This window comes from Phalacrocorax carbo, chromosome Z (assembly GCF_963921805.1).
Source record: "Phalacrocorax carbo chromosome Z, bPhaCar2.1, whole genome shotgun sequence".
NCBI classification, from domain to species: domain Eukaryota; kingdom Metazoa; phylum Chordata; class Aves; order Suliformes; family Phalacrocoracidae; genus Phalacrocorax; species Phalacrocorax carbo.
In genome coordinates this window covers 53,649,132-53,673,405 of record NC_087548.1, presented here as the reverse complement: position 1 = coordinate 53,673,405, position 24,274 = coordinate 53,649,132, and the positions used below count along the sequence as shown (strand labels likewise).

General features: G+C 45.3%; 1 protein-coding gene across 3 annotated transcripts in view; it reads right to left on the bottom strand.

The window, feature by feature from the left end:
• Nucleotides 1–4,895: 4,895 nt before the first annotated feature.
• The window catches only part of PSD3 (pleckstrin and Sec7 domain containing 3), a 110,755-nt gene continuing 91,376 nt past the window's right edge, over nt 4,896–24,274 (bottom strand). For 2 of the 3 annotated variants that reach the window (XM_064439387.1, XM_064439389.1), the window contains 3 exons: nt 23,826–23,970; nt 20,493–20,636; nt 4,896–14,477 (listed from right to left, as the gene is read on the bottom strand). In XM_064439387.1, coding sequence (XP_064295457.1) covers nt 14,265–14,477; nt 20,493–20,636; nt 23,826–23,970 — 502 coding nt within the window. In that variant the 3' untranslated portion in view covers nt 4,896–14,264. The remainder of the gene's footprint in view (nt 14,478–20,492; nt 20,637–23,825; nt 23,971–24,274) is intronic. The other variant, XM_064439388.1, reaches the window with a different exon arrangement.

Sequence of the window (24,274 nt, the reverse complement as noted above, 5' to 3'; positions counted from 1 at the left end):
GTACCAGGTCCCCATCATCTGCCTACATTTTGCCCACACACAGTTTAATCAGCGTGCCGGGGAGCCTGGCTCCCTGCCAACAGGAATGCGAATTCTGATAATTTGTCTAAAGTGCAGTCAGAAATTGCAGCTAAACAGCAAGAGCACTTCTTTTTTTTTGGTTTTTTTTTTTTTTTGTGTGTGTGTGTGTATATGGGCTTTTTCCGCCTCTCCCCCCCCCCAAACAATTACAACCTCTAACTGCCGCCCACACCGCAGTTGCCTGAGAAACGCAGTGTGGGTATGGCTGTGGTAATAGGGACTCGGGTTTTATACCATGCTTGCTATCATTGGCTGGCTGCAAGGCCCCCACAAAACTGTCCCAGCAGGATGTTTTAGCCCAGACATGGAGAGTATTCCCACCTCAGGCACAGCCCACTGCAAGTTCCTGCCATGGTGAGCATCTGTTTGGGAGAAGCCAAGCATATAGTAATTGGTGTCTTTATTACTCTGGTAATTATGCCAGTAATGGCCCTGGCTCCATCCACCCCAGTCTCAGTACTTGTACTTATGGGATGCCCAGCACAGTTCAGGCCGGGATGGGATGGGATGGGGAAGGAAGCAGTCTGCACCAAGAGCTACGTATCACACATGCACTTCTGGCTTGACAGGAGCATTCTCCACACCCACCCTCATAGCAGCATCCCTGTCATCACCTTGATCAAAACCACTTCTTCTCAAATGACAGGATGTGTTTCTGTGCTGAAGACTGTACCCACGACAAGCGTGTAGAGACACACATTTGGTTAACAAGTCCTGGCTGGAATTGCCCTGAAAAGAGAAAGTGTGCTTTTTCACAGTGGAGACCTGGGCAGAGAGGAGAAGGTTGCTCAAGCTGACTAAAAATATTCACCTTCACAAAGATGTGACAGAGCATCTCTACTGCGCACTTCTGAGCTCAGCATCAAAATGTGAGGCAGGTCGGAAAGACAATTTCTCTGTGAACAGACGTTTTAATGGGGGAAAGAAAACAACCACCCACACATTTTGAACAATCTCTATATACTGGTGAGGGGAAAATGGGCTTCAGCTTGGTTTTGGTGGGGGAGTTCTGCCCTTTGCAGCAAAGCCAATGCCCATCCAGCAGACAGTGCACAGGGATACTGCTGTCTTCCAAGCTACAAAGCACAGGAAGGAATATTTTTCTTGGCTAACTCTGAGCAGTTTTCCCTGAAGGTCAACACACAGCACGCTCTCTTGACCCCATGGCAGCCCTGACAATGTTCAAAGTGCCTCTGCAAACAATGGGGTAATGAGAACTTTTCATCAAAAGAGCACTTGGACAAAGGGAGGCATTAGGCAAACTTCACAGGTAGCTGCTCCTTTCTTATTAATGGATTGCCTTTTCCAAGTGATAGCTGAATCTGTGTACTTTTCAATTGCCTCCCATGCTTTACAGTGTCATTCAGTTTTCTTCTCGGCTCCGGCTTTCCAACAGTTCCTGGTTGCTGTCCCGTTGGGCAAACCCTCCTTGACATCTTCTTTACCACACAGTTTTCAGTCCCTGGTGCTATATTCTGCTTTCTGCAGTCTTCTAGCCATCTCTATGCTACATTTCACCTGCATTTCAAGACTGCACAGATAAAGGCCCACCAGTGCTTTTACATATGCAGACAAGTAGCATTTTTTCTTTGAGAAAACACAGTGCTTGTGCACTTTAAAAGTCTGACCCTGAGATTTTAATTCAGAGACCTTGCTTTCCTAATATGTCCTTTCTACTGTTGTTTTTGCATTCTTAAGACTTATCCTTGTTAGCTTGTGGCCAGTTGCAGCGCTCCTGCATATTCAAATATTTTCAATTATTCCTATAAACATAGGAATGACTAGTTGTCTAAGTCATTAAACTTATGGCTGAAGCAAGTTAGGACTAGGTAGGAACTCTCCTGGAGACTTTCTCCCCATGTAACTGTTATTTCATGAAACAAGATGTAACTGATTTAGGAAACTACAGTGTTTGGTGATTAAGCAACACGTTACTGAGAAACTGGTCAATCTATCAAGTAATCAATATACTGATTATCAAACAAACAAACCACTAGTGCTAATCTGTAATTATACAATTTTCTACCCTATAACACTCAGTTATAAAGCTGTTAATCTAACACTCTTGGATCTTACGAATCATATACATCTGCTATTCCCTTACAAATCCACCACCTTTCCCTCCCTACATGACCTACCACCAGGGTGGAAACCTATCCCACTGCAGCCCACCCTCTTACACTGAGTTTTGCAGACACAGACCTGATAGAAAGCCCCACAGGGAATCCCTCCAGCTCGTGTTTGCAAGTGAGCATCACTGTCATCTGTAAGCACTTGCGCTCCTCCTTCCAGAATATTCCCCCATCCTCTGTTCTTTACCTGATTTTCTACCGTATTCATTGTTGTTTCTATTTCTGGAACAACCTTTTTGCTACCCTTGTACCTCCCTTTCTCTGCCCAAGTGCCTCCCTAAGACATGTCCCTTGTTACTTTTTCCTTCCTGGCCCAATTCAGCAAGCTCTGTACCAAAGTCTGGTGCTTCCAAAGTTGTTACTGGGGCAATCTCAGCCTTATACACTACTACTGATACACCCTGCCTGGGTACAGGGGGCCAAAACCTCCCCACAAATGTCCAGTTCATAATAGCAACACATTACCTTACACACTCTCTGAGGCAAATCAGTCTACTTAGCCTTGATTCCTCCACCTCTCCCCAGCTAAGCTCCTTGTCTTTGCATCTTGTTGTCAAGAGCAGAAAAAACAAAGACCCACACTATCTGTGTACCTGATCCACCCAAAAACTAGCTGTGGAATGGAACCAGAAGAGATGTCCTAAAATGAACATGAACATGACAGCAAACCTGGCATGGTGTAGTAGTTTGTGTTCTCTAGGGTGGCCCTTTTTTCTGGGAGAAATGGCTAGTATAGCAGCTGGCATAGTTTCTTCTGAAAAACATCAGTTTAGCACCAAACATGGAAAGAGTTGGAACATGCAATGGCATGACAGACAAAACCTGGGTCATCATTATATCATTCCCCTTCAAACTCCACCTTAAAAGCTACTGGGTATTTTTTGCCCTTTCCTTGCTGTTTAAGAGGCCGCTGTAGTACATTGGTGCTCTGCTGGGTAAGAACTTTCTTTCCATTTCTAATCTAGAGATACCCATGACAATTTCAGAACAAGTTGTGCTTTACTTTTGGGCTAAGCCACTCTCTCATGCTACATTATTTATAAATAGCCAGAGAGATGTGTGGCTTCCGTGACTGAGGAGGTTTCACCTGCATACACAAGCTAGCCCTTTCAGGCTCCCTTGATAATTGTATTCTGTACTTGGAAACTTGAACTGAAAATGGACAATGAAGAGAATATAAATGCATCTGTCTTTCACTTTTCACCTGTTCTGTCATTCTGTTCTAGTTTAATACATTGTGAGCAACGTGACACAACTAATGATTTTAGGCAGAAAGGGATCACCAGAAAATGCTCAGCATTGACTTTGTCAGCTACGAAGACAAAATAGGAAAAGATGTGGTGAGTGGCACTGATGTGAACATTCAGACGCAGTTAAAACATTCATTTGGGCTTAGAGGCATTCAATACATCTTTCTAAAATACTCCCACAGGTCCTCACCACTACTTTGTTTAGTCTTTTCATAAAAGACATACTAATCCAGGACCATGCATTGGAACAAAAAACCCTGAGTGCTTTGAAGTAACCAGGATGGAATAGCAATGGAAAAATCTGACATCCCATGGCACAGTGTGAAAATTAAAAAAGTGTATAACTATCTCAAGTGCTGGAAATCTTGCCATTCATCTAAAGGCAACATGCAGAGTCTCTAGGAGGAAAAAAATACAAAGAAACAATCATCTCAATATGGTCAAACATTCACAGATATCTTGATATGAAAAAACACATCTCCAAATACAAGCTCCCATCTCTGTTGTAAAGCTTCTCCCTGCCCCACCACGTATTGGACATGTCCTCATTTGCCCTGTTACTCACTCTCCACAGTGTCCTATCTTCCCACATCAAGCCATGTCCAACCCAAGAACTGCAAGCACAAGGCTGTTTGCTTTCTGTGTGTTGTATAGCTTGTTTCCTCTCATTCTGGATAGCCCACTCCCACCCCTGTCTTTCTGCACTCCCCTTTTTTTAATGTCCAACTTTTCTGCCTCTCATGGGTCCTTGCTTCCCATCCACCAGGCCAACAGCAATTCCCAACCTTGACAGTGCCCTCAAACAAAATACCTCATACAAATTTGAGGTCAACTCCCAATCTTTTCTGAACAGCTGTTTGCTGTAGCTTCCCTCTTCCAACCCATGTGCTGGCAAACACATTTTTAATCAGTTAATTCTCTTCTTGGCATCTCTTCACAGCTAAGTGGTGGTAACTCTGCAGGCTACGCACCCTGTCTCAGCCAGAGGAGAAGCCACCTCTTGCAGATGTGCAAAAGGAAGACAGACATGCTCCAGCTGCCCTCACACAGGACTAGTGTGCATGCAGTACCACTGGCTCCATTGGTCACCCCAATCACACGGCTCCTCCTGCTTCCTTCAGTAAGGAGCTTTTGCTATATATTTGTGTGGGACTGCACTGACCTGTGCCCTGGCAGAGGTATTCAGGTCCAGACTGTGTTTCTGTAAGGCAGACGGTACATGCACCCTCCAGCTCAGGAAACCTTGAAACTGCAGACTGCCAGAAGTCAGAAGGGCTGGGTTCACTGGGGAAAGGGCTGCACCAGCTAATCTGTATCTTCCCTGAGCAGGACAGCCAGATGCTGCTGTATGAGCTGGTAAAGCCACCTGCATGTTCTCACTCATAGGAAGCAATGGTAAGGTCTCAAATAAAAAACATTCAACTGCAGAAGATGAAATACATTTGGTTTATTTCTTTCTAAAGTTTGTACATATACATATATCATTATACATATGTGAGATCCTTCACTAGGGTTGCTCGATTTCAATAACATAAAAATTATTGGGAAGCTTGCAGGCTCTCTGTTGCCCGTAAGCAACATGTAGTCCAACTTATAAAAACACAGAGGAACAGAGTTATAGTCAGGAACATGGACACAAGAGAGGAGTCTACTTTATATCTCACAGTTTCAATACATCAAAGGCAAATTATTTGTCTGTATACCGTAGGCTTACTTTATCAGCAATGATAAAATAGAGGAAAATATTTATATACAGTCACCTCAAGTGAAAAATAAAGCAATGTAAACTTAAATTCCAAAATATTATTTTAAATGATATAACAATATCCCCAAAAGTCCTTCTTCCAAGGGGAAGAGGACTGATTAAGTGCCTTCATTTATCAGGAAATGATCATTCTAGTACCAGTTACATGAAGCAGAATAAGGGAGGGCATCCTGTGGTACCTGTAGAAAAGAGTGACAAATCTGCTTCAGGAAAGCATCTCTATGTAAGCAAGTATATGTTTGAGTCCATATGGACATCAGCAGCACATGGAAACACCTCCCATGGTCCAGGACTTGACTTAAGCCTGCACAGTTCTGACTCTGACCTCTGAGGGGTATGCTGTTCTGGCCATGCATGCTCCCAGGGACAAAACAGGGTGCCCTAGTGGTAGGACAGCCTCAAACCTGAGACAATGACCGCCCCAAGAGTCAGAGCAGCAAATTTCACGCTGCTGGAAAAGATTTAGTGATTACCTCAATGCTGCTTCGCAGCAGACTAGGAAGTTACCACAAAGCAGTGAGACCAGGACTGTGTCTCTAGTGTGTTGCATGAAAAACACTTCAACGATTCGGTGATGAGAAGAAACTGAGCTCAAAGTTATCAGAAAGAAGGTTCGTACACTTGGCAAAATGGATAGGAGGCCACCCAGAGGAAAGGTCTTGCAAGGACTGCTGTCACGCTCTGTAAGATTAAGTCTGCACACAAGAGATGCACAGGGCGTGCATACATACATGTGCAAAATGTTTTTCTGCACTGCCACTACTAAGAGTTACTCTTCCCATATAGGTACCACACAACGATAACTGAAAATTCAGACCCCTTTCTCAGCCTAAGGGAAAACTCCTCAACAGCTCAGGTGGAGGGCAAATGACGCTTCCTAACTGTGACTCTCAGTGCAACAGTGCTTACCCTCATCTTCCCACTACATCACCATGGGAGGCAGGTAACCCAGCAGAGAAGTTTAGCGCCTGGAAAAGGATTACAGCTCACCCAAAGCAAGGTGATGGGGATGTCCCTCTTCATTTCATCCTGATCTACAGTCTACTCTCATCTCAGTCCTGCAAGACATGATAAACTCTGGCCATGGTCCAGTGAAGCACAAAGGCATGGCTTCACTGAGGTTGCTCAAGTGCTTCCAGGTAACTGCATGATAAGAGTTTTATGACTCCAGGTAAGAATCCCACCCTCAGGCTTTGCTCCCCCTTTCCAGGGATAATGCAGATAATGCTAGTGTTGCCCTGACTAGAGTGCAATAGGAAAACCCACGGGGTTTCCATATGTCTTTTTTACTTAGACCAGCAACTTGTTAAAAGTTTGTTTAAACCTCCCAAGGAAAACCTCTGGGAGGCATATGAGACGCCCGAGAGAGAGATTTCAGCCCTGCTGCTTTTCTTTTCCCTGCTGATGAGCCAGACATTCTTCTGGAAATCTGTACAGTTGCAGAATGAAACCCTCACTACTGCTGTACGGCTGTATCTACAGAAGACATCACAGGCACCTGTCCTGCTTGGACACTTTTGGACATGATGTCCCCTTGCTGAATTTTCACAGAGCGAGGTCAACATTTTCAGAAGTAAAGCTGTGTATTAGATCCCCAGAGTGTGATTTTCAGAAGTCAGCATGGATGCTCCCAGTTCAGGCATCGACTGACATCAACAGAGACTTAGCCCACTGTTGAGCTAGCAGAAAATCCCACTCAGTAATCCTTGCTTAGACTCTCAAATATGTATGCCTTTGCTTTCAACATGCAGAACAACAGACAGCCACTGGTGGACAAACACATGGAGATCAAGGCAGCTCAAGGGATACCCTAAATCTGCGAAAGCCCTGATGACTGTTTAATCTAATTTGAGAACAACTAGAACAACAAGCATCCTAACAAAGTTTGCAGCTGCTTAAGTGCTTTGACCAAAATAAGCCTCAGAAAAGAACAGCAGGCTTTGGAGTGCTGAGCCACAGAAGCCATACTATACCTATGAAATACATACACACATCTAAAGGCATCACTTAAACACGTTCACCAAGTAATGTAAGCCTCAGATTGTACCTCAGGCAAAGAGTAGTGATTTTGAAGTTTTCAAACTGCCAAAAAACTCTGTTTTCTTAGTCAAGTTATAATCCCAGCCTCAAGTAAGAGGACATAGTTGTCATGAATATGTACAAATTAAAAAAAACCCACACAACCCACCCCTGTTCTCATCCTACAGTCTTTCAGAATTTGACAGCACTGAGCATGAGGTTTTCATAAGCGTGTAAGTGATTTAAGACTTATATCACTGATCGAGTTTGCCCTGTGCAGTGACACAGACTGGATATCATCAATATCCCTTCTTCTGTCAAGAGGCGCAGGGGAGTCAGAGGATTTTGCATCAAACAAGTCTCCACGGCAGCTTGGCTAGCTGCTTTGTCATTACACCAGGATATTCACTTGGCCCAAGGCAAAGCTGAAACCTTGCCTGCTTAGACAGAAAGTATCTTGCTGTGCTGGTCTCATTTAGGTGAGTTACATACAGGACCACTGCTAGAGAGTGGCTACTAATTATAATGGTTTATGTCAGAGAAAAATCCTGCCCTTATACTTTGTATCACTTTCAAACCTTGCATTGCTATGTGATGTACTACTTCTCAGTCCAAATAAACCTCTGGCCTGTACCCAAGCTGACTCTTGGCAAAGATTTAACAGCAGATGCCATGGGAGGTCCTTCATTGTTTAAACATTTATAATTTTATAGAGTAGTTCATTGTTCAAAGGGGAGGGCAGAGGACACTTTGGGCTGGCCTAAATTTGCTCCTTCTTACCACAGGAGCAAAGTTAGGTGAATGGTGTGGCTTTTGGGAAAGCTGTTGCTTGCTAAGGGAAGTGCTCTAATAAATAATTAAAATACAGCCTCTGCAGCTAACAATACAGGCAAGCAAGGCACCTTCTCTCAGGCAGGGCTGAGCCTGCCTCCTTTCACTGTTCAACAGGATGTTGCCAACAGGAGGGCAGACGCTCCCAGAGGGCATACCAGACACATTTCCCTGGGACCTGTCCTCTTTGCTCTTGTTTAAACCAGCCTCCTAACAACAGGACTGTGGCACCCCTGGATGAGGATGCTGCTGTCACAAGGGAGGAAAGCAGCAGGTGGTAGGGACAGTTCATCAAGCAGCACAGTGTAGGTGGAAAAGGAAGCCAGCATTTCCTCATTAGCCCCAGCTCTGAGGGTAACACTTGAGCACACAGTCCCCAGCAGGTGACCAACCATGGAGGATGGCACTGGCTTTCTGACTGTCTTCTTACAGTATTGTTGTCCTGTACACTGGTACTCGGCTTAGGTGATATCATTTCTCTGGAGGCTGACAGAGCCTCTTCTTGCTGGAGCAAGTCTTCAGGCCCCACATGGTGTAGCAGCTCACTGTACTACACCTATGCTGCTGGGAGAGCTCTAGGAGAGAGGAGGGAAGGGGCCAGACATACTGCTTCTATATGCACTAAAAATATCCTTTAAAAAGCACAAGCTGGAGTCCAGCTCTTTCAAAGAAATTTCTGAGACAGCTTCTTTGGCTTGCCCCTCTAGGCAACCCAGATATTGGATGCTGGGAAGACACACTGGGGAGCTCTGGGGAGAAATGTGGACTTCGTAACTGCCCTCTCAGACCAGACATGATGTCCCAGAGCCTGGGAAGAGCAATACTGGGGAAAGTTTAAACAAGTAGCAAGCTGGAAGATTGCTTGAGATAAGATGCATATACTGCCTTTGCCTCTAAAAAAGCAGCTGGTGTTTCCGACAACCTGGATACCATCTCTCTGTGCTTGGCGGGGCACTGGTTGAAAATGGCTTTTTTTTTTTTTTTTTTAAATACAGCTCCCCAAAAAGCTGCAAAATGTATGGCCTGATTTGGAAAGTACCCAACTCCTTGCAAAACAGCATTTCAAAGTTTCCCCACAGCATGGGTTGCCTCTGCCTCCAAGACTTTTGGAAAGGAGACTAGGAATGTCACAAGTGTCTGGTCTGAGCGTGGGAGGGGGGACCTTGCGTCCCTGCAGCATAACAGTAGAGGATCATGGCAGTCTGAAACTCTGTCTCGCACCTCCCAGCTATAACTGTGGCTGGAAACATAGGCTACCAACAAGCAGAATGAAAAAGCTGTTCACAGGGTTATCCATTCAACACAGCGCTGCTTCAGAGCAGGTTTTCTCAAGGCAAGATGGGACAGTCAAATTTTCCGGATTTCTGCAAGCATGGAAGGAAGGAGACCTGTTATACAGAAGCAGCTGAGGTGCTAAGATGACAGACAGGAGCAGCTTGACAGAAAAGGAGGAGGAGCTGTCAGACTAACTGCGATAAGGCCAAAATTGATTTAGGGATGGAGAATGCAGACACGGTAAGTGGTATGTCTTCTGCAGAGAAAAGCCTTGCCCGCTTTCAAGAACGACATTGCCATGCAATACCTCCAGAAGCCCAGTGATAACCCTGCCACCTTCGACTTTCTTCATTGCCACAATGACCTCCTCACTGAAGGGGCTGCTCAAGCGAGAACCTCATGCCCCAACTGGAGAAGGGCAAAATTACTGACCGTTTCAAGCCAGAGGAACGGCCTTGTTACCAGAAGGCACTAGAACTGTGAAAAGTCACCAAACAATTCTGGTCTCTGGAGGTCTGCTAGTCCAAGCTCCTGCTCAAAGCAGGGCTGCTCTGAGCACCGCTCTCCAGGAGAGCCCCCAAACATGGACAGATTGAACCCTGGGAGCAGGTGGGATCAGAGGGAAAGCACTTAAGGGATGAGCTGTTAAAAGCCCTTAGAAAGCTTCTGGTAACCATTTACAAGTGGCTGGCTATAGACGAAAAACTGTCTTGAGTCAGCGTTGCAGCTGAACAGCGTTCCCCCCCAGCAACACTGCATTAATCACTCTGCTGGCTGACTTATCTCTCTACATCAATTAAAGACACAACATAAATACTGGATTAAAAAGCTGCAGTGATGTTCACTGGTCCATGCGTGATTTATGTGCAAGACGCACATAAACACACAGCCTGCCCAGAGAGTCTCTTTCGCAGCTGCTGCTGAATGAAAACCATCTCAACCAGACCTCTCCATCCTGCTGGCTTACAGAGGAGAGTATGGTTTTGGCTTTGGGAAAGTATCTCACCTGCTATGGTTGCTGAGGGAGAAGAGGGGAAGGCAATTTTGTCCTCTCTTGCCTCTCTGCTGTCAGGTGCAGATGCAGTGAGGTCCTCTCCTGCTCCTTCTCCCCAAGTTGGGGGGAGGAGATAGTCCAGCCCATGGAGGGGGAGCAACCAGCAATGCTTCAGAGCAGGATGGGTCTCTCCAGGACCTCTGTCTGCATCTTGAGAGGGGGGGATGCAAGGACCCATTGCCCCCATCCTACTTCCCGCCTTTTATCTCCCCTCTCAACACACAGGCAGAGGCTTTGGTGAGCGACGGTTGCACGCTGCAGCAGGGAGGATAACAAGGAAGGATGACACCTCCCTGCAGCACCAATGCAAAGGCTGGCTTGCACGCACATGGGCTTGTGGTGGTCTGCCCGCAACTCCTGCTTGCACTGAGCACCCCCAGAAAGCTGCAGGCTGCTCCACTGATACCAAGGTCAGGAGCAGAGTGGGTCCCAGAGGAGGGCTGGATGCACTGCTGAGACAGCATCAGAACCTGCCCTCACCCTTTACAATAGCATCAGGGGGAAGAAAAGCAAATTACAGTACTGCTTAGTAGATGATCCTATTCCCAAGGGAGTCCAGGAGCTTTAAGCATTCACAACAGGATCACCTTTTTTCTTGGCCTCCGAAATGTGCATTTTCACATGGGTGTCTGGGATACCTAGAATTTGTAAAGCAACAGAGCAAAATGGTGTTAATTAAAACTTGAGCAGAACCTAACAAAGTCTCAGTAAACTAATGTGCACACCTCAGCAGTCTTACCAAGAGTGCAGCAAGCTCAACAAATGTTTAATGGGTAAAAAATGCAGTTAAAAACTGCATTTGCTAAGCCCAGATGATACTTCAAATATATACCCTAATCCGTTTACAAGTATACATGGAAATAGAGAATAAATAATGAAAAATGGAAAAAAAAAATTTTTGCAGTTCACTTTTTGACTTTCCTATTGCTTCAAATCATCTCCTGCGATGACTTTGGAGAGGAATTATCCAGTTTCTGTATCAAAGCTGGGAAATGCATTTTACAGGAATGATTTCTTTTTGAGCTTAGCAATTTAACTGCAGTCTACAGCAACCAGAATATTTTAAAAGCCAGGGGAAAAAAAAAAGTTAAATGTCACCTCTTTGCCTTTTAAAGCACTGAACTCCATAATCACAAGATTATGGGCATGTTGGGTTTGTTTGCTGGGCATGTTCCAGAGCCTGCCTTCAAAAAACGCATCTACACAACCCCACCCTGACAGCCAAGCAAGGCCCATTTACAAATCTGTACATTTTAGTTGTTTCTGCTGCATGCTTCCTAACACTATCTCAGACAGTACAAGTTTTCTTCTCAAATGTGCATTCGGCATTACCCAAATGAATTTATTCTTCTATCTCTTCTGCTTGTTTGTTTTAAACCACCAGAGCATGATCAACAGCTGCAGGGATCTCCTGGTTTTGTTTCCCCTCCACGAGCTGTTGATCTATGACACTTGATCAATTCAAACAATCCCTCCCAATGAGCACTACCATGCACCTGCCTACACCGAGTGTCCCGATACAGCATCCTGCACCACATCATTTTGACTCCAGCAGCAAAAGGCATCTCCCTTCTTCAGGAAGAGGACTGAACATTTGCTCCACTCTAAGCATGCACAACTCCTAAAGGCCCAGCACTTGGGAAGTGCTGATCGTTTCTGTTCAGGACTCTGCATTGCAGTTTTTAGCAATGTTGCCAGGGTTAGGGGCTGTCCGCCTTACTTCTAGCATGGGACGGCCACTCTCGGTGGCAGATGCCAGACGTGTGTGCATCCCAACATCACATGTGGAAACAGTCCCATCTGGTTTTGCTGCCAGGCTGCAGCTGCAAGGATCGATTTGCTCCAACACTTCCCAGAATCGGAGAGTGCAACATCTATGTTACAGCCAACAGCAAGCACAACACTGGGAAAGCTGTTGCATGGTGGTCCTCAGTAGTGGAGGTAAGCCATGAGGTGCCTATTAAGGCCCTTCTCTCTTTGATCACTCCCTGTCCTGCCCACTGAACTGACAGTTCAACAAGCTGTATTAACTGACTTGGACCCTTCATGAAGTCTGCCAGAGCACAAATCCACTCAGGTGGTAATTTTTTTGATGTGTGGCCCTTCGACTACTTAGGCTAGAAACACCAGCTCACTTCTAAACAGTCCTTGCATTGATCTTGACATTTCTTTATGAATTAAGAATTATATCCGTCAGGAAGGCTGCCCTGTGCTAGGCACAACAAAAATAACAGCAACAAACAAATTTCAACTGGCCCTCAACATTACCTCCCAAGGTGCTCTGCGGGAAAAGCCAGTTTGGTTGTAGTACTCCGCATAGGGGAACGGCAAGGCAAAATGGGAGACGCCTGTCTGAGACACCTGGCCAGTGGGCCAGTATTAACCTCGAGGTTAAAACCCAGGGTGTTAAGTAACAGGTGAGCCAGAACTATCTGCAGAGCCATGATGCCACCCAGGTGACAGGACCTGGGAAGCAGGAAAATGATTTCTATACCACCTTTCAACTCCCTGTGCCTAAAAACTGCTGGCCACCCCAGGGACCTGTGGCACAAACAGGGGCTTTCAGGTACGGAAAGCTCTACCTACGGTGGTCTCTCCCTGTCCTGCACTACCCTCTGAAAGCCTGGTGCAGGGTACGCAGGAGCTGCAAGGTGGGCTGGTTCCCTGAGGGTAGAGGGTAGGATCTGCCAAACCTGGAGCTGCCTTGTGCTGGCCTCCAGGCACAGAGGAGCCAGGACGGCATCAAACCCTGGCCTGCAGTGGGGACAGGTCTGTCCCTTTCTCCAGTCTGCATCAGCCTCTTCCACCTATATGGGAGCTAAAGCAGGAAAACAGAGAGCTGTGGAGAATCCCTTCCTGAAGAGAAAAGGCAAAGTGCTTTGTCACTAGCAGAGAAATTGCAAACACCTATCTGTGCACACCAACAAGGGAACTCCTGAAAGGGGGAGCATCGGGGCACAATATATCATAAGGCTTTATATAGCAGCTAAGTGAGAGCGTATAGTTAAAAACTACACAGAGGCCCTTTGTCTTTAAAATACAATGCTAATGGCTGACATCTACAGCAGCCTCCTCTGCAAATAAATTTAAAGCCCAGGTTCATTCTGACTGGGTAATCCCTAATCTCCCTGACCACAGAGACAGCACAGGTTTGGATACCCCCCAGCCTGCTAACTCAGAAGACTCTATGCTTGGAAAGAAGCAAACAAATTATTCCAATGCTGTCATCCCAGCATTGCCAGAGGTTTCCAGGTTTCACTCCTTCGCACTCATGGGTCCACAAAATAACAATAAGCAGCAGTGACTATTCGCTGTAGCACCTGCTGCTAAGTACCAGTACCCACATGCTCTGCATTGTGAGGAAACCAGTGTTCCCAGCACCCTAGGCTCTAGCCAACCTTCTGCAGCTGCCCATTTGCACAGCTCTTCTCACAGCTACAGCTCACATTCACAGCACTGCAGCATTTGTCCAGTTACTTTCCCACCCACCACGTAAATAAAGTGACAAGTGACTTGAGAGATGAAAGCCACGTGCCGATGGGAGGAGATAAATGGGGAAGAGACAGAATATACGTCACAGCGCTCTACCCCTCCCCCAGCTCCTTTAGAAACAGAACAACACAAAAAAGTCCCGATGCTTCAATTGCTAAATGATAAATTAACAAAGCAAAGCAAAGCAGGAGCAAAGACATCTCCCACAATCTGCACAGAAACAGCAAAATATACAATAGAAAATGTCACTAACACCCCATTCAGGCAGATGCACTTATTTTTTGTGAATGACAGGTTATTAAATGAAAAAATTTTGACCACCGGTACTTTGCTGCATGGCTGTTCCCCTAGTTGTCATTTCCACCCTAAGTGACCTTCTGCTTAATGCTGGGTGTTTCTGGCCTGTAGTCCTTCCTCTCCGAGACATTGCGTTTCACCTTGGCACTAACTGGAGACTCCTGATTCAACGAGGGACTCGAGTGGGATTTCTTCAGTCCTGGCGCATCGTTTTCTCCTCCACTCAGCAGCTCCTTCACCCCTTCTTTCAGGAGGCCCACGTAAATCTCATAGCGATTTTTCTGGGAAATGAAAAGAAAGGCCTGAATGAGTCTGGAAGAAATTCTGCAGAAGCACTTGAGAGACTGTCTGGGTAACTTAATGGTTTCTGCTGGCCTTGAAAGCCAGGAGCCTAATATGGATGCGAACAATGGTGCCTGATGTGGACATGAACAATGGTGGCTAATGTAAATTACACTGTACAAAAAGGATTTCAGGCAGGCTGAGCCTGGGGCTGCTGTGCAATTAGAGGCACTCAGTTCTGCAGCACACAAATCCTGGTGCTCTGCTGAAGAGTGGCTCCCAGCTAGCTGGAGTGCATGGTGATTTCCGAGTAACAACACTAAGCGAGAGCTTGCTGACCTTAGTCACGCTGAGTCACATTCTGTGCTCACACATATTGAAATGTTATGTGCCCCACGCAGGCATGGAGATAAAGTGCAGCAAACTAAGAGACAACAAAAACCCTTCTCTGGTTGGCTATAGCTCACCCCTGTGACCCTCCACTCCTGCCAGCAGGTCCTGCTTCCCTTGCCTCAGCCCAGAGGGGAGAAACAAAAGCAGCGTCCTGCTAAGCTTAGACTGTACCAGCTTGGCCACCACTGAGCCTGCGAAAGGAGCAGATGAGAGGGCTATGACAGCAGCATGGCACGTTCCCCTGATAGGGCCACTCATGGTGAATGATTAAGGTTGCTCTCTGTCCAGACACCTGTATTTTTCAACTGGAAAAAGATGGCTTTACTGTGCCCCATGCCCACTTGTTCTGTTCCTTGTCTGGAGCAGAGCTTTCCCTCTCCTACAGGAAGATTTTGCTCTGTGTGCCACAACAACATCTTTTCTGCACAGAACATCTCAGCAATCAACAAAATGAGGGTACATTAACAGAAGATCCCTGCAGAGCCTCAAAAACAGAAGCTGGGGCAGGAGGCCCTGAGAGCAGAGCAACCCACCTCCCAGGATTTGTTTAATAACCTCCCCCTGACATATCCACTAAAGACTGGGTGCAGGCTTTGTAATTAAGGTCATCTCAGTGGGCTGGGGGCCAAGGAAGGAGGACATAAACACCCATACTGATTATTAATTTAGATTTCAAAGCGGGAAAACACTTGCCAAACTATTATGTTCCTGACAGAGGAAAAAGTGTTTAAGAAATATTCTTCCAATTTATAATAAAATAATAAAGTTCAGGTAATAGCACTTATTCGAGGGCAGGAAGTCAAAAAGCTTGGTAACGGCTTTGAAGTGTGGAATATAAAGGATAAAAAAAGGAGAGAACGTGACTGGGTTTCCAAAGAGTCCTTTGAATAAACAAAACCTCATAGGGGAAGATCATAAAAGAATCCACCTAAAAATTAAATAAAGAAGCATTATCATCAATTCCATATCTGAAGCTCCAGCTCCACAATGTAAGAGACAAACACATGAAGCAGGTAAGATGTGTCATTCAATAAAAAAGGAAATGGAGAAACAGCAAGCAGAACCCTGATGATGATGCACCGGGCTGATGAATGACTCATCACACAACGAACGGGACACCTCTGCAAAAGTGAAGGCAAGCCAGTGCTCTACGCCTGGGATCAGCATAATATTCATCAGGGAAGAGAGTGACTTGTCTGCCATATTGACTTCTGCTTTTTGTTGGTCCAGTAAACACCACCAGCGTCACAAGACCCACCAGTCAGAATGGAAATCCGGGACCAGTTTCTGCCCTGCATGTCTGCCAATGGCCATTTTGCCCTGGACTTTGTGGGCCTGTGATTTCTACTGCAATTAAGCAATGCATTTGGAAGTTTCTATTTTAATTTCAGGCGCAACAAACTTTCTCTTTTAGTGATCTGACATTTGAAGCTAGGTATTAAAGTTGGTAGAAATTTTTCCTTAAAAGAAATTAGCCTGGAAAATTCTGTCAAGAAAGCAAAAACACAAAAGTTAAAAACCATTCAAAAGCTTCTGCAACAATATTATCTCTGAAGACTGAATGCATATAATAAACAGGAGATGAGGTAGCCATCCTCTCACCTGACAGCACTCAAAAGACCTCTCTCAAACCATAAATTTGCTGCAATGAGCAATGATCACCTGGAGCAGTACTTCCTCAGACAGCAAGCAAAGAGGAAACATTCCTTCCTTGGTGCCCACAAGCAAAAACACCAGCAAGAAGAAATGCTCCTGGCTGCATTCCTGAACAAGGACCAGGCACCTCCTGGTTCACCTCCCCTCACACGGAAACATCATCTCACTTGTCTTTCATCAGGAACAAGAATGAAGGGAACGCCTGTGGGTAAACAAAAAGGAATTACAAGGGCCTATGTAAAAAGAATCTGGTTTCTTCCTTCATAATGGGACTATGCTGCTTCCTTTGGGACCCGCAGGCCCTTTTGGTGTGCTTCTGGAGATGTGTCAGCATGGCCCTTTATACACAGATGCAAGGTCTGGTCTGCAGTCTCACCGTGAAAGAGCCAAGTACAAAATGCAGCCTCACCTGCCTCTTGCCCTTTTGCTTTGACCCCACGCAGCAAGGTCTGTCACCAGCTCTTGCCTGACCCTGACAGGACTTTCTTCTGAAGGGAAGGTGAGGAAACCCCAAAACTGGGAGAAAGTTTCTGTTCAGGATTTTCATACAGCACACTTTTTTTTTTTTTAGTACCTATTGATAGTTCAACACGACCTGCAAAATCTGTGCCAAGTGGGAATTGTGCTGAGCAGCACCTTGAATCACCATCTCTCACACACAACTGAAGTTGGTGCCACCACTTGTCTGCCTCGGCAAGCATTCTTGCAGTGCTGATCACATATCTGAAATGCACAGTTCAATTGCTGTTCAAGGGTCTCACTAGGGAAGAAGACATCTTTTGTTTCCTGGTTCTGCTTTGTACTGAGATACCTGAGGAATATTCCTCTAAAGACTGCCATGATGAAATTGACAGAAAATAGAAAAAACACAGTACAATCTCCCTCTCCATCAATCTTTCTAAAATCATCTAACACTCCAGCCTACATTTCACCCTAACTTATCATGCTTCTGAAGTGATAGAAAATAAACTTTGTATCAAGGACCCAAAGCCAAGAAACTCTGCTCTCCCAAGTTGCACAAGACCCCTTACAGAGTGAAGAGTGTGGCTTGCTCTGTACTTCCAGGTGCAGTATTGAAAACTCACTAGTACCATTCATCAGAACCCTTTGATCTCGATTGTTCAGCCAGCTTCCAAACCACCTTACTGTCGATTTCCTAGTCCACACTTTATCAGCTTGTCTACGAGGATGTTAGAGGAGACAATGTCACAATCCTTGTTAAAGTCAAGAACAAACAACATCCACAGCTCTCCCCTCATCCATCACGCCAGAATCTCATTGTAAAACGCAATCACATTAGTCATGACGATTACTCAAAATCACCTTCTTGTCTTTAATGTGTTTGGAAGTGATTTCCAGGAGAATTTGCTCCATCACCTTCCCATGGATGAAGAACCTGCTGACCAGCCTGTAGTTCCCTGGACCTTCCTCCTTGCCTTTCTTGAAGACAGGAATGACATTTGCTTTCCTCCAGTCCTCAGGAATCTCCCCTGATCACCATGACCTTTCAAAGTTAATGAAGAGTGGCCTTGCAGTGACATCATCCAGTTCCCTCAGCACTCATGGGTGAATCCTATCAGATCCCATGGACTTGTGTATGTCCAGTTTAAATATTCCCTAACTTTATCATCCTTCACCAAGCATAAGTGTTCCTTGCTCCAGATTTTCCCACTGGGCTCATGTACTTGTGACTGCTGAAGGCTTGTCTTACCAGTGGAGACCCAGACAAAGAAGACATTGAGTACCCTGGCCTTTCCCTCTTCTTTGTGACCAGGTCTCCTGCCCCACTACGGCCCCCAGCTAGGGTCCATATTTTCCCCACCTGTCCTGTTAACATACCTGTAGCAACCCTTAATCTTGCCTTTCCCATCTTCTGCCAGATTGAACTCCACATGGGCTTTGGCTTTCCCAAATGCAATCCTACATGTTTGGACTGTGTCTCTATTCCTCCTGCCACTGCTTCTACCTCCTGCACACTTCCTTTTTATGTTGGAGTTTTGCCAGGAGCAACGTGTTCATCCATGAAGGCCTTCAGCCATCTTTGCCTAGTTTCCTGTTTGTCAGGGTGAGCCACTCTTGAGCTTAAAGGAGGTGATCCTTGAAAAGTGACCAGCTCTCCCAAAGCTCTCTTCCGCCCAAGTCCATATCTAATGCGATTCTTCCAAGCTGTGCCCTGAACAGGCCAAAGTCAGCTCTCCTGAAGTCCAGGGTTGTGATCGTACTTCTTACTTTGACCTCTTCTTTCAGGATCATGAAGTCCAACATCTCGTGGTCACTGCTGCCATGGTTGCCCCTGACCTTCATGTCCCCAACCAGTTCTTCCTAGTTTATAAGTTAGAGGTACAGCAAAGCGCCTCTCCTTGGTCACCTGTGTTAGTAAATTGTTGTCAATGCACTCCAGAATCGCTTGTGCCCTGCTGCATTGCCCCTCCAGCAGATATAGGGGTGGTTGAAGTTCCCCATGAGGACCAGGGCCTGTAAACACAAGGTTTGTTCCAGGTTTTTTTGAAAAAAGGCCAAGCAGACAGCCATCACAACATAACCCATCTTGGTATGGCCAGTAATCCTGACCCACAAGCTCTCAGCTGGCTCATCACCCTTCCTTAGGCAAAGTTTGATTTGTGCCTGCTACTCACTCACATAAAGGGTGATTTCCTCCCTCCTTGTCATCCCTGTCTGTTCTTTCCTAAAAGCCTGTATCCATTCATGGCAGCACTCCAGTCATGTGAGCTATCCCATCACCTCACTTCAGCCCTGCTATTGATTATGCAATCTCTCCTGTTCACATCACTGTGTACCCTTTACTTGCCAGCTCTGTCCACCACTTTCTTATTCATCTGTTGGTCAGATCATTTCAGGTATGTGGGATGTGGAAGAACAAACTGGCCAACCGTGTTCCCTACACAAAACAGTAGCAAAACATCTATGCAAAACATCTCAAGATGACTGTACACAATGCAGCCCAGAACTACAGCAAAGTCAAACCCAACACAGCTGTTACAACCTTCTGCAGAAGCAAAAGTGCACAACCAGTCAAGCACAGGAGTAAAAAGAGGTCCTCCAAAAGAAACTCTTATAATACATGGCAGGAGGCTTACTTCAGTTCTAGAGGCATATGTTGCCTCCAGCATCTCCTCTGGTGGTCTCTCTGACTTTTGTGTTATCTGCTTTTTCTCTTCTTCAGACTATGGATCTTCCTTGCCAGGTAGCGCCTATCTAGAGTAGGATCCTTTCAGACCCAAGGCAACATTGACTCACAGTTCTGGGGGGAAAAAAACTCAAAGGTGAAAAATACCAGGCATCTGCTGGTTTGCCGACCTCCTCCCACATAGCCCTACAATGTGGCAGACACCATGATGGATGAAAGCTGCTGTCAGATACTCAGAACAATCTCCTCATGCAGCTGCCTAAGTTGCATCACTCAATCCTGTGATCTTTAATTCTGCCTTTTTCCTGCTCATCCTGACGTCCAGCTCACTGATACACAACACAGATGGCTCTGATGAGGCATGCCTATCACAGTAATTTTAGAAGAGCAGTTCCTTCTGAACACACCACTGGAAGACAATTATCATGAACACATTACTGTAGAATGCAGTCATTCCATAAAGATTGAGGTGCCGACACACTAGGCAACACATAGTCTTACATCACAAGAGAGTTCCTGCCTGAAGACTTTATCATCTCTTCAAACAGATACATCAGGCAAGGACAGACTGTCACATTTTCATCCTCCATTTTATAGATGAGGAGCGAAATTCATGGCTAAGGTCGCAGGAAGTCCTTATCAGAAAGAAGAGTCACATCACTGCTTCTGGGATTACTGTGACATATCTGTCTAATGAAAACATACTCCTTCGTGAAGGAAGGTAAAAAATGCAGAACTTTAGGACTGTATCCAAGTATAAAAATAGCTACCCCGTCCACACCCAAAAAGTAAAAATAATAATGTTTCCCATACATACCTCAAACTCCAGATAGTGGTCCTTCAGTTTGTAATCATCTACTTCCTTGCCTTTGAGCTTCTTGTCAGGAGGATAGGAGCGATGTTCAGCAAGCTCAGTGGAGATCTGCTTCAGCTTAGCTTCATGCGACTTCAGCTGTTCATCCTTCAGAAACACATTAGGCACTTAAGTGACAGAATCTAAAACATTCCGTAAGCAAAGGAAAATAGAGAGACCCCTGTACAATAATACCAAGTAATTACTTTTTCTCTTTCTTTCTCTCCTTCTTTCCTTTAACTAATTTTAATTAGATTGATAAGGTCTGTTATTCCAGAGGTCTGTCCTCAACAGCTCTATTAAAGGCACCCAAGCAAAGTGGCCAAGTTTGCGGAAAAACTCATCAGCTAGCAGATGCCACTGGGAACGATAGCAAACCTGTCATCCCTTGTCTTGCTGAGAGCAATGGAAGCAGCTTGCTGCAGAGCATTACTGACAACATGACACTTCTGCTCTAATACATTTTTCGGCAAATTAATTAAGGCTGTTGTGTATGTAGTCAGACAAAGGGCAGAATGAGACAGGTGAAGACCCTGCCTCAGGTCTTTGCGATGTAAAAGTAGTTCCTTCCAGGACAAAAAGGACATGGAATCAGGGCCCATCCTTCCTTTTCTGCACTACAAAACGCTTGCTGGTCTGTGGATTTCATTTGTTCAGAACAATACAATGCATCCAGGAGAGGAAGGGCTGTCCAGTCCCCAAAAGGTATCTCGTTTTACTAAGCTGCTACCAGCTTTTATCCCACTGTGCAGTTGGAGAAAGTGATTGAGCTGCTACTCCTCCTTTCTAGGCAATTTCCTTTATCATAATCCCAGGCCTGCTCACTTCCTCCAGTCCATCTGTCAGCTAACCTTCCCTTGACTCAGAAGGTTTCCAGCTCCTGCAGCATGGCCTTCTGGCCATTTCTAGGCTTGGATCTGAAATTCTGTTTGAATTAGGTTAAGTCCAAAATATAGACATGATCACGCAGATCTCAGTGACTTAGCCAGATCCAGTAACAGCAGGTGGTACCCAGCTCAGCTCCTGCGCATGTAGCTAGCCTCAGAGGAAGGGATATCTGCCAGTAGATGTCCTCCAGTGGTGTGGCTGCACAGCTTGAAGCTTCAAGCCTAGCTTGGACATGCCTGCACTGAAATGTGGGTCACACCAGAGGCTGAGCCTCTCAGCTCCCTGAGCTGGAGCTGTGGAAAAGAGCAGAAAGGGAGAAAACTTCTACAGAGGATGATAGTTAAGCCCCAGCTAATCTTGTGTTTCAACTCTTTTGCAAGAGAACTGAAGAAAGAAACGTGGGATAATTTGCCTCCGCCTAAACATGGTAGGGCTCAAACCACTTGCTATTGGCTGCCGAAAATTCTTGTTGCTGTTAACTAACTACCCTGGATCTGCTTGCTCTCTCTGTTAGTGCCCAATCACTCTTTAGGATTTTCTGAATCTCTGGTCCCAGTGACAGCTTGTTGCAGTGAGTTCTACAGCCTGGTGACAGGAGGTCTTGAAGCAGCCATTAATTTAGCATTTGTAATTTCCAGGGCAGCAGTCCTTTGGAGCTTTTCTGTGTGCATGCACATTCTCAGAAAAAAGGAAAAAAAAAACCCTAGTAGATCTTTTCTAGACAGGTTGTTCCTTTATATATAGCTTTGTCACATCCCTCTTTGGTTGGACTAACCTAGATCAGACACTGATCTGCTTTTGAAAGCAAACTTGGTACGATGATCTTGCACAACCTGTCATGTGCAACCTCCATCCCTCACTCATGTTAGGTTCTCACCGCATCCTAACTTCTGCCTGACCAGGAATAGGCTCTTTGAAGAAGTACTGTCCATCATGATTCAGCCCACGAAATCCTGAACAGCAACCATAGAGATTTGACAATTCATATTTTTTTGTCTGCCAAATGAGAAGCAGCCTGCTGGCAGCTTTTCCACACTGACAGATAAAAGCAGACATGTTTCTGCTTGCCTTTGAATTTATCTGCTTTGAACATTTAACATTCTTCTGCCTTTAGCTAAAACAGCTTATCTTATTCCACTTTTCATGTCTCCCCTTCTTCAAGACACAAACCATGGGCTGTGTTCTATTTTTTTTTCCTTTCCAGATTAAGCAGAAACAATGAAACTAGGAAACAACATGCTAAATGGAACAATCACATGGAACAACGAAGAGTAAAAAAAGCTTTTTTTTTGGTGACTGGGCGTAAATTATTGAAGCTCCACACAGTATTTTATAAAAGGTATGCATGAGCGAAAGGTAGAATCACAAGGATGAGACAAGTTAGTATTAACCTGTACAAGACATGTTTTAAACTTTAACCTAGAATAGAAGATAGAAATTTGGTCACCACATTGTAAGAAGAAATGCTACTGCCATGGAGAGGGAAAAAGCAGGGGCGATATAAAAAACCCACCCCCTTAGAGAAATGCAGATTATGAGATAGTGGTTTCTAAGGAGTGTTGCTAAGCTATGAAGATGGCAAAAAAAATGCATTTAAGAAGCAATCCAGCATGGGCAGAGAACTTTAAAAGCTACAGGAGGTTACTCATAAAGTACACAGCTAGGATTGGGATCTGTCACCTCTGCCGCTCTGTCAACCTGATCAACGCTATCAATATCATGTTCCTGCAAGTGCAGGAGGAATTGCAGGCATGCATCACAGCTCCCAAAGTACAAAGAGCTATGGGCACAAGCATCAGACACAGAGTAGTAGAGCTGTGAAACTCCCTGCCACAGGATGTTGTAGAGGTAAAATCTTATGTGATCACAAGGGGAGACAGAAGACATTAATGTAAGAGACAGTTTATAAATATACATTAAACAGGAAATCCCTGAGCTGAGAAGGGTTGGAGTCTGGAAAAGTACTGTGGGAGAAATATAACTGAAGCTTGCCTGATGCATCAGCTATCACCTTTTATCACCCCAATAAGCCAAAGACTAGGAATATGTCCATTTCTTCTGAAATGAGTGGCAATAAACACTCAAATTCAAAAAAACACCAGTCAGACAGTATTTGAAATGTCCTCTGCAGAGCCATAACCACGGGATGAAAATTCTATATATGGTACTAGGAACTCTGGTGATTGTTTCTTTTTTGCAAAAATATAAAACAATTATATTCAAGTCTGCTCCTTCTCTCCCTGCACTTCACATCTTGCATCAGGAAATGAGCAGAGATTTATCATGCAAGCCTCCTTCTCCTAGGAATGCTAGTGGTGACAGCCACAAAACAAAGCCAAGGACCAACGTCCAGTCTCCAGCCAACCAGAGAAATCTCCATCACCTACCCTCTATATAAGAACAGCTCACCTGAGATAGCTTTGTAGTGGTGGCTGGCAGGAGTGGGCGACTGAACTTCTTCTGGGAGCCAATTGCTGCTGGAAATGGCGGTGCAGAGAAGACGGCAGCCACACAGTTAATCTTGTTGATCCAGGTTTGCATTTCTTCTTGGCTCCTGGGGAAAAAAACCACATATTAAGCACCTGTTGACTCAGCTTCCTCTACCTCTTTCCCACCCCTTCAATGGCATTTTAAAAATCAAAACAACCAGAACTAGGCAAGTCTTAGACTTGTTCAGTTTTCTGGTCTGTCGTTGGAAGTGGTTAGTGTCAGGTATCTCAGTCACAGGCTGGCTCATGATTAGGTCCCTAACTCATCCTAGCATGCACCTTTTCCTAATCCAATCCAGATGACACAGGTGACAGAGCATCCAATGCCCTGATTCAGACATATGTTCTAAGGTCTCAGCTGCGCTGGAC